This window comes from Hyperoodon ampullatus (genome assembly GCF_949752795.1).
Source record: "Hyperoodon ampullatus genome assembly, chromosome: 2".
In the NCBI taxonomy this organism is placed as follows: Eukaryota; Metazoa; Chordata; class Mammalia; order Artiodactyla; family Ziphiidae; genus Hyperoodon; species Hyperoodon ampullatus.
Window position 1 is genome coordinate 21,364,872 of NC_136915.1, and position 10,625 is coordinate 21,375,496.

A 10,625-nucleotide genomic window follows, 5' to 3' on the forward strand; every position below is an offset into this window, starting at 1 on the left:
GCCGGGCCTGGGCCTGGGCCTGGGCCCGGGCCTCCTCGGCTCAGGCACTGCCGTCGTCTTGCATTACCAGCCTGGACCACTAGTGGTCAGCACCGCGCCGCGCTCCCTCCCCCCGGAAAGGGAAGGAAGCTCGAAACGCCCATCGGGTGGGATTAGGGGGAGCGGGGACGTCGAGATTGGTGGTGCGCAGCTTGAAGTCGGAAAACTGGTTGACCCACACACTTAGGACTAAGATGGGGCCATTTCTAGGTGGGCTGTGTGGGAGCAAGGGCGGTCCCGAGCGCCCAGGTGGTGAGAGTGGAGAAGGGGAGGGGACGCTGGGTTCTCCTGGGTTCACCCACCTGAAACTGGAATGACCACTTCCGAAATAAAGCGCGTGTCTTTGCCCCTCTGCTCAGGCTATAAATACCTCTACAGCAGCTGTGCGGGGGGAGGGGGACTCAGGTCTTGCCTGGGAGCTGGGGCCACTCTAGAGGAATGGGGATGGTGGGTCCAAACCAGGTCCAGGGTATCCGGTGTTTTTCTGCTTTGATGGCCTCGCAGCTTTGGAAACTCCCGTGACTAGTGACTAGCTCTCTGGCCAGAACATGGTGTCCCCAAGGCCTCCCACGTCCATCCTCGAGTTTGACCTCTGGCCCCTGGATGACTCAGGTCATCCCCAGAGCCAGTCACAGCGTGGGATGCAGAGAAGGCTCTTTGGGGAGGCGTGGGGCTGCTATATTCTTGAGATGGAGGGGGAACTGGGAGTTTAAGGGGAGGGGAGACAGTCTGGCCCTGAGTCAAGGACAGTTGTTGAGGAAGCACACAGCTGCAACCCAGGCAGACTTCCCACGGTGGGGAGGACTCCAAGTGCCAGGCCCAGCTGGGAGAAAGAGACACCTTTTCCCTCCCCACTCACAGTTGCAGCACCCAGAACACTGAACTACCTTGGCATGGCCTTGCCTGTGGGCTGCCAGGCCCAAGGGCTCATACAGTACCAATATGCAGCCCAGAGCAGGTCCCTAGCCCCTGCTGTAGGGGGAGGCCTAGGGCTGTGTGACTTTGGGCAAGTGACTCAACCCCTCTGAGCCTCAGTTTTCTCATCTGTAAAAATGGAGGACAGCAATGACTGTCTCTTGAGAGGTGTGTAAGGACTTGGAATATAGCAAAGCCCAGGATCCAGGTTCCTGCAGCCTGCCATGGCTGGGGGAAGGGAGGAATTTGATTCCTAAGATTGGGGTGGAGTGGAGCTCCACCAGCGGACACACACACACACACTTCCAAGCCAGCACAACTTCCCTCAGATTTGAAGGGGCCGAAGAACCCTCAAACCTAGATCACAGCCAACCCCGGATGACAGTGCTGGAAAGGCACAAACAGGTCGTTGCACAGATGGGAAGAGAGAGGCTCAGAGGGGAAGGCGAGTGACCAACCCCTCCTCCTCCCGCTGTGGGTCAGGACAGAGTCAAGACAAACCCAGTGCTGCCCCTGGAGGCTGGGAAGCCCACCTGGCCCCTCAGGCCATCCTTCCAGAATGATGATAAAAGTACCCACTCTTCCACAACCACCATATGCTCAGCTGACTTTGGTTCCAGTCCTCACAACAACCCTGTGAGGCAGGTGTCAACATTCTTAGTCCGCAGATGAGAGAGGCGCTGACCTGCCTAAGGGCAGAGACAGACCACTAGATCAGAGCCACCTGATGACTGGGCATGCTGCCTCCTCTGTGAGACTGGGGACAGGTCCCCCGGCTTCATCTTGGAAATACAAGCCACCTCCTAATTCAGGAATCTTCACACACACCTCAGGAAGCCAGGGGCTCCTGTTCTGGTTGTACCCTCTTTGTCCTCCATCCCCAAGTTTTGAGCAGGCCAGGCCATACCGTCAACAGAGCTCACCCAACCATACCCAGTGTCAGGCTCCTCAACCCCGGGACACAATCAGGGCAAGAGGAGTGGCCCGGGGCCTGTGGGGCTGTTTGGGGGGGACCCAAGCTGAAATCTCTGCCCACCTCCACCCCTCCCGCCAGGACACCTTTGTGTTGGCACAGCTTCCTGGGCGTTGGCGAGGCGGGGGGGGTGGGGATAAAGAAAGAGGAAACCAGCAGGTCCTTACCTAGTCAGAAGCCCCCTACCTCCAGGAAAAGGAAACATTTGGCTCTCAGTGAAATGACTCAGGCACAGATCAGCCTCAGGTGCCCCCTGGGTCCCCATCTCAGGGGGGACCCGTATGAGTGTGCAGAGTCCTCACAACTCCCCAACCCCCATGGCCTCCTTGTAGCGTATTGTTAGAGGCAGAGGAACGGGGCTCTGTCCCAGGGCTTCTTTACAGATTTATAAGGCAAAGACCAGACAGACTGAAAATGGGAAATGAGGCAGGTAGGTGAGGGGACAATGAGTCTCCCCTCTATCACCCCTCACTATGCCCCACTGCCTTTCCAGAGGCTAGTGGTAAGGCGGCATTAGCTGAGGATGAGGCCCAAACCCTGCCCCACCGGGAGCTGGAAAAGCGGGGTCACACCAGCTTTACACCTGCAGAGTTCCCATCCTGGGGCTGGCGGGAGTCAGATGGGGGAGACAGGGAAGAGCCCGTTCCTGGAGTGGGACGAGCCTCCTCCACACTGAACATGGAGCAGCAGTCAGGAGAGGGACCTGGTTTGTAACCCACCTGGGGTAGGCAGAGTCCTGGCTGGGCCGGGGGGACACTCAGTCCAGCCGTCTGCAGGCCTGTCCATGCCCCAGTTGGTGCCTGGCCAGGCAATCAGCCCGAGGGACCCTGGCATGACTGACAGTCCTTCATGTCCTCAGAGTAGTCCTCTATCTGGATGGTCATGGTGTGGAAGTGGAACTTCCCCTGCAGGCAGGTGCTGGCTGCCTTCAGCACAGCCTGGGCGTCTGCGTTCCCAGCTGGGGGCAGAGAGGACACATGAGGGGAGGCACCAGAGAACCGATTACTCACTCTTGGGCCCTTAGGAATGATTAGGAGCCTCAGTCTCATATCCTACCCCCAGCAGAACAAGATAGGGGACGATGAACATCAAGAAACCCCCAGTCTCACTCCTGTACCAGGCAACCCTCTGGTTCCCACACCTGGCACAACCCTGAAAGAGCAGGAAAAGCACTGGCTTTAAGGCTAGGAATCTTTCCTCTGCCACTGATGAGCTGTAAGAGCCTGGGCAAGTGACCTTACCACCCCCCACCCCCCAACCTCAGTTTCTTCATCTATAAATGGGACTGTGATGACCAAATGAAATAATGTATGTCAAGTACTCAGCATGGGGTCAGGTCCAATGCATGGGCACTGCAAGCATCTGGGGTCATCTGGACCCATCATGGATGGCCCCGGGCCTCCCGCTGCCTCTCTCTCACCCACCCCGAGTGTTCCCACTACTCACCGATGGCGATGTGGACAGACAGGATAGGCTGGGCCACAGTCAGCGCCCAGATATGCAGGCTGTGCAGGGCTTCCACCCCCTCCACCGACAGCAGCAGATCCCGCACAGCCATGAAGTCCATGCCCCTGGGGGTCCCTGAGGATGGCAGGGACAGGGGCTGAAGGAAAGGGCGCCCTCCCACCCACGCTTGTTCCTGCTCCTCAAATGTCCCCTCACTCAGACCTCCTTGGCCTGATGCTGCCCCCACCTCCCAAATGACCCCCATCATATCACCCTGTTGTATTTTCCTCTTCACACTTAACACTGTCAGAAGTTATCTTATTTGTTAGTTTCTTGCTGTCTCTCCCTCTGAAGTGGAAACTATGCGAGCAGGACAATTGTTTGGTTTACCACCCTTTCCTCAGTGCCTAGAACAGTGCCTAGTCCCACAGTATATGCTCTATTAAAAAAATTTTTTTTGTCTTCAGCAAGTGGTGCTGGGAAAGTTGGACAGCTGCATGTAAGTCAATGAAGTTAGAACACACCCTTACACCATGCACAAAAATAAACTCAAAATGGCTTAAAGACTTGAACATAAGACACTGATACCATAAAACTAATAGAAGACAGCATAGGCAAGACATGTTCTGACATAAATCGTACCAATGTTTTCTCAGGTCAGTCTCCCAAGGCAACAGAAATAAAAACAAAAATAAATAAATGAGGGCTTCCCTGGTGGCACAGTGGCTGAGAATCCGCCTGCCAAGGCAGAGGACATGGGTTCGAGCCCTGGTCTGGGAAGATCAGGAGCAACGGATCTTCCGTTACCACGGAGTGGATTTTAGTTGCCGCGGAGCGGATCTTAGTTGCCGCAGAGCAACTAAGCCCGTGCGCCACAACTACTGAGCCTGCACTCTAGAGCCCACGAGCCACAACGACTGAGCCCACGTGCCACAACTACTGAAGCCCGCGCGCCTAGAGCCCGTGCTCCACAACAAGAGAAGCCACCGCAATGAGAAGCTCACACACCGCAAGGAAAAGTAGTCCCCGCTCGCCCCAACTAGAGAAAGCCCGCGGGCAGCAACAAAGACCCAACGCAGCCAAAAAAAAACTAATTAAAACACAGGACAAAACAAAAAAAACCTACTTTAAAATAAATAAATAAATAAAATATGGCACAAATGAACCTATCTACAAAACAGAAACAGACTCACAGACATAGAGATCAGACTTGTGGTTGCCAAGGTGGCGGGGAGGGAGAGGGATGGACTGGGAGTTTGGGGTTGGTAGGTGTAAACTATCACATGTAGAATGGATAAACAAGGGCCTACTGTATAGCACAGGGAACTATATCTAATCTCCTGGGATAAGCCATAATGGAAAAGAATATTAAAAAAGAATGTATACAGGGCTTCCCTGGCGGCACAGTGGTTGAGAGTCCGCCTGCTGATGCAGGGGACAAAGGTTCATGCCCCAGGCCGGGAAGATCCCACATGCTGCGGAGCGGCTGGGCCTGTGAGCCATGGCCGCTGAGCCTGCGCGTCCGGAGCCTGTGCTCCGCAATGGGAGAGGCCACAACAGTGAGAGGCCCCCGTACCTCAAAAAAAAAAAAAGAATGTATACATGTGTATAACTGAGTCACTTTGCTGTACAGCAGAGACTGGCACAACATTGTAAATCAACTATACTTCAAATAAAAAAAAAATTTTTTTAAAGAAGGGAACCTGGGGATCCCTGCACCCGCATGGGGAATCCTTATCATCACTTTTATCTGGGTCAGTCAATTCTTGGAGAAAAAGCTCTGACCTGCAGCCAAGCACTCCTGTTGACCCCAAATCAGGATCTAGACTAACCCTGACCACACAGAGACCTATGACCCAAGATCCTGAGCACAAGCAAGCCGGGTGAATAAGTGTGGTAACTCAGGGCAGACCATCTGCCACCACTGAGCACCCCTCGAAGTCCTGCCACGTCCTCTGGAGGTGGGGTCCTCAGAAAGGAAGGCCTGAGCTGGAGTGGATTCCGCAGTCTTGTCCAATACCAACAGGCTTTTTCTGATCCTCAGTGTGCCCCCACCCCGACCCCACTGTGCAATGAGAAACATAAACCTCACCCCCCAAGGGAAGGCAAGTGGAGACTCAGGAAACATGAGGAAGGACTGGAGGGCCAGGTGCTACAGACACCATCCGGAAGCCCCCTGACTAGGCAGGGAGGACACATCCCAGCAGGGAGGAGGCACCCTTGGGGGTAAGAGGAAGGAAAGGAGGATCCAGAGGACATTTCCAGAAACAACCACACCTGAGGGCCCTGCTCAATGCCAAGATCAGCCCGGGGCCCCAGGAGGTTCTCCAACCTATGCCAGGCTCCAGACCATGGCCCCCCGCCAATGTGCTGGGATGCACCCTACACCCAACACACGCGCGCACACACACACACCTGAACTTATATTAGAGCTGGAGAGCCAAGAGCAAAAAGGGAGCCCCAAGCCCAGGTTACCTTCCATCAGCACCAGGATCACATCTCTCAGGATGGTCAAGGTTGTCACCAGGACGAGGATGGAGAAGAGGAAGGTGCAGATGGGGTCTATAAACTTGTACTCTGGCTACAGGAAAAGGGCGAGGCAGAGCTGGGGCTCACCACCCAACACCTCAGCCTCCCTTCTCTGCTCCCACCCAGCATTAAGTCAGGGAGAGGGGCTCTCTCTGCAGGGTGGGCATGAGCCTCACCCTGACCGTGCCTCCCAGTTCTCTACCTTTTATTCTGTGTCCAAAAGGACAGGCAGGACAGACCACGGTTTGGGATAAGGCACTGCACCTTCCCACCCCTCCTTGCCCAAGGGGCTGAGACACGGACGGAGCTAAATGGAATCTTAGGCACCATATGGTCCAACATCCCCATTTTATAGAAGGGGAAACAGAGGCTCAATTAGAGCAAGGGACTCACTCCACATCATGCGGCTGGCAAGGGGTGGACCAGGCTTCAAACCCAACCCTTGGTTCTTTCCACTACACCGCACTACCTCTATATGATGGGCAACACCCAGGCAGCACACAGTCCTGGGTTTGAATCTGGCTTCACAACTTACCAGCTGGGTGATGCTGTGCAAGTCCCTGAGCCTTTCTGAGCTGCAGAAAACACCACCACCTCCCCTTCAGGGTTGTTATCAAGATCAGAAGTGCTAACACTTACTGGGTGTTGGATAAATGTTCCTCCCCTCTCCTACCCTTTGCCCAGAGCTGGGAGGGAGCTAGAATCTGGAAAGGGTCCTGTGCAGAGAGAAGCCTCCAGATTATCTACCCTCCCTTCCCCACCCGGCCCACTTCCCTGTGTCCCCAGCTCTAACCTTGAAGTATAAAATAAAGGCTGCCACTAAAACGCCCAAGCTCTGCAGAAAGTCTCCAACCACATGGATAAAGGCAGCTCGGACACTGGGGTTCTCCTGCTGCTGGCTGGTGTCGTGGCTGTGCTCACGGCCATGGCTGTGTCCGTGGCCAGACTGGTGAAGAATCAACCCCATTCTACAGAAGTGGAGACAAGGCCAAGGGGCTCATTGAGGTAGCAGATAGAGGCTTCAAATCAGCCAGGTAGAGGCCCCCATCAGGACTGGCCTCCCCAGACTGCATGATCCCTTTGGCCACGTGAGGAGCCCAACCCACATGGCCTTGGTTCTGAGTACCAACAGGAGAAGGAGAAGGGGCTCAGCTCCATCCAATGCCAGGCTGAAGCTGGGCACAAAGATGCCCCAGTGCCAAGTCTCAGGGCAGGAAAGCCCCACAGAGGGGCCTTCACCATGTCACAGATGGTGAAGCTGAGGCCCAAAGAAGGAAGTGGCTTGCCCAAGGCCACTGAGCAAAGGTGAGAGAACCCAAGAGACCCCAGCGCTCTACACACCCTGCCTCTCACTGAGACCAACTTCAGGCACATCACCTTGAAAAAGGACTTGGATTCTGCCCCTAGGGACACCTGTTCCTGCAAGAACTAAACTCACCCCTCCCCATGACAGGTATGAAGCCTCTCTGGTTATTCACTGACATGTATGGGGTGGGAACTTGATGCTGCCCCAGGTTTACAGTTCCCGATGGCCTTGCCCTTGGCCTCAGGCAGGACCCAGGTGTTCCAGGTGCCAGAGCTCAGACCACTAGGGAAATTCTGATCCTGCGACCTATCCTGGAGTGCGGCACCTCCTCCTTCTAACGAGAGCAGGCATGTAGGTATGCGTGTGAGAAGTGGGAGGGGGAAAGACTCACAGGGAACCCAGGCCACACTCACATGATGTTCACGGCCACAGCACAGCCCGAAGTGATCAGCATGGTCCCCTCCTCGATCTCATAGTCTCCAGAGATCAGCCGTTCCACCGCCAGGTACACCAGTACCCCAGTCACGACCCAGATGGACAGCACAGAGAGCAGGGCGCCCAGGATCTCTGAGGAAGAACCCGGTCCCCAATACCAATCTTAGCATGGGGCCCTAAGGCTAAGGAGCCCCCTCCTCCTCCCCCCAAAGTCTGGGCCTGGGTCCGACTGGGCTCTGCTGGAGCTATGGCTGGTGTGGTTGCACCTTACCCCACCACTCATACATCTGGGAACATCTGAGCTAGAAGAAACTCAAGAAATCATCTGGGTCAACCTTTTCTGTTGAAGCTGACTCATTAAAATATATACCCATTGCTCAGCTGGCAAACTAAGACTTCTGAGGAACAGAGGCTGGTCCATCTGCCACCAAGAGGAAAATGACAATGCAGCCCAGAGATGAACTTCAGAAGGCTTTGCTGAACTTCCCCTCCCCCTAGAGCTGATCCATGGAGTTATGTGCAGAGTTAATGCACAGTCATTTATTCTTGAAGTCTGGCCACTTCATTTCTTAGCAAGGTGGACTCTCCTTCCCTGCAGGGTGGGAATTCCCAGAAGAACAGGGGACCAGGGCTCCCCCATCAGACGGGGAGCTCCCAAAGGACAGAAGCCAAAGTTGACATCCTTTTCCCCCACCCAAATCACCCTCCTGCCCTTACTCAGGGACCCAGTGCACCCACCTAAGAACCTAATCTTGACCTACCCCCTCTCCCAACTCCATCCCCATCCCAACCAGGGCCCTTACCAGCTCGCTGCCAGCCGAAGTTCATGGTCTTGGTGGCTGGCCGGGAAGACATCCACAGGGAGAAGAGGCTGATGAGCATGCTGGCAAAGTCAGTGAGCAGGTGGGCTGCGTCTGTCATGATTGCCAAACTATGTGCCAGGTACCCACCTGCAGGGGCAGGGCCAATAGGATGGAGGGTCCTTATCAGTTCCCCAAGGAGTCAACTTCCCAGAGTGTGTGTGCAGCAGGAAAGCCATGAGCTCTGGAGAAAGACAATGGATTCCAGACCTCTGCACCATTAGCTGTGTAACCATGGGCAAGTGACTTACTTTCTCTGAGCCTCAACTTCTACCATCTGTGAAATGGGATTAGCAAAATCTACTTAGAGGGTGAATGTGAAAATTGAGTTCAAATTGGGCCTGTAGGGGAATTCCCTGGTGGTGCAGTGGTTAGGACTCCCCGCTTTCACTGCGCCCTCGGCACGGGTTCAATCCCTGGTCGGGGAACTAAGATCCCACAAGCCGCATGGCATGGCCAAAAGAAAAAAGCAAAAACAAAAAACCAGAATGGGCCTGGAAAGCACAGCAGGCACTCAGTAAATGCTCCTTCCTTCTAGGCGTTCAGGTCTTCCCTGACCTACTAGTTGTGTGTGATCTTGGGCAAGTTACTAAATTTTATGGTGCCTCAGTTTCATCATCTGTAAAATAAGGAGACTAAGAGCACCCATATGACAGTGCAAGGTTGTTGTGAGGATTACATGAGATAGTGTGCATATAAAATATGGAGCTATTAGTATTAATACTACAGGAACATCCAGGAGAAAAGCCTTTTGGATCATCCAGACTATCTATGTGCCAATTTCATTTTATTAGCAAAAAAGTCCTTACCAATGACTTCCCCAATCATGAACAACAGGCAGAAGGCACAGGCCACACAGAGCTGGCGCCAGGCCCTCTTCTTCTCGGAGTCACAGTGACTACCAGGACCCGTCTGGGCATGACAGTAATGGTTGCTCTTGGTAGCCAGCTCAACGGGCTGCAAGTCCAGGCCAGGTGAAGACAGAGGGATCCAGCCAGCCCCATCTTGCCACAGAGATCTGTAAGACCTGTCCAAGGAGGAAGGGTGAGGGGAGACTCAGCTCTGAGATGGGAGCAAAGAGGGCTGACTCCAGTCTTACCTCTCTGCGGGGTCTGGTTGTCCCCATGTGCCCATTTGGAAGAAGAGCTTAAGTATACTCCAAGCTCGACAGACTCTGCGGAGTGACCAGAAGTCCCTCTTTGCAGGGGGTGCTGGGGAACGACCAGTCCAGGAGTCTTGGCTCGGTGTGTTCCCTCCTCCCCCATCCCTCCCAGGGCCTGGAGGAGGCAAAGACCTTGGGAACTGGCCAAGGGGCTGGGCCGATCCAGCCGAGCGCGGAGAAGAAGCAGAGCTTACATTCAGGGAGAAGAGCAGATCTCCCCCTCTCACGGTCTGGGGACACCGGGCCTCCTAGGGCGGGGCTGCCCCCGGGCAAAGTGCTGGCCCCGGGGTAAGGCTCCAGGCACGCACTCTCCACTAACGCGCAGGGGTCAGGATCTGTGCTCAGCCACAAGAGGGGAGGGATGATCCCCGTGCCCAGGCTCCATTTCCCCTTTCCTTCCTTCACCTCACCCCACCCCTCCTGTGTGGTCCCAGTTCAAGCCGCCGTCAAAACCAACCACTGGCAGGATAGCAAATGAGGAGCTGGGTCTGATGCCACTCAAATTCCCGCCCCTCCCCAGCCTCTCGCCTTACCCGGCTCCAAGCCTGGCGTCCAACAGATGCTTCCTCTCGGTGGCCTCCATGCGGCCCCGCGCGCCCTGCCGTGTGCTCCCTGGAAGTTGCGCACGGGACGCTCCGCGGCGCTCACTCACCTGCCCGGAGGGCCCTGCGCGCCTTTCCCGCCGCCCCGGCGCGTGCGCCCCTCGCCCGCCCGCTCTGCCGCGAGTTCGCTCCCGCCTGGCCGTGCCGAGGCCGCCGAGGGGTCGTCCCGCTGTCGCTACCGCTGCTGCCCCCACTACGCCAGCCGTGGCGCCCCGCTCCCGCTGTCTTTACCCGGTCCCCGCTACCCCGTGTGAAGCGGCGCGTCGTGTGCAAAAGCCCGCAGGGAAGGGGGAGGGGGCAGCTGGCGGCAAAGGGCCCCGGCATTGACCCCTAGCACCACGTCCCCTGCGCCCCCGGG

At 55.7% G+C, this 10,625-nt stretch overlaps 1 protein-coding gene across 1 annotated transcript; it reads right to left on the minus strand.

Moving 5' to 3' along the window:
- Window positions 1–2,291: 2,291 nt before the first annotated feature.
- Window positions 2,292–10,377, minus strand: SLC30A2 (solute carrier family 30 member 2). The gene is made up of 8 exons (XM_079696890.1): window positions 10,199–10,377; window positions 9,313–9,530; window positions 8,447–8,593; window positions 7,622–7,775; window positions 6,696–6,870; window positions 5,849–5,954; window positions 3,374–3,508; window positions 2,292–2,885 (listed from the first exon to the last, which is right to left on the minus strand). The coding sequence occupies exons 1-8, from the start codon at window positions 10,246–10,248 to the stop codon at window positions 2,740–2,742; spliced, it is 1,131 nt and encodes a 376-aa protein (XP_079553016.1). The 5' UTR covers window positions 10,249–10,377; the 3' UTR covers window positions 2,292–2,739.
- Window positions 10,378–10,625: the final 248 nt, after the last annotated feature.

Bases quoted from the DNA above. Each gene is read 5' to 3' on its own strand.
- SLC30A2 (XM_079696890.1), bottom strand. From the start codon at position 10,248: ATGGAGGCCACCGAGAGGAAGCATCTGTTGGACGCCAGGCTTGGAGCC. The intron at 6,871-7,621 runs GTGAGTGTGGCC...CCACTTCTGTAG, and splicing joins GCTGTGGCCGTGAACATCAT to AATGGGGTTGATTCTTCACC. The intron at 2,886-3,373 runs GTGAGTAGTGGG...CTCTGCCCCCAG, and splicing joins GTCTGTCCACATCGCCATCG to CTGGGAACGCAGACGCCCAG.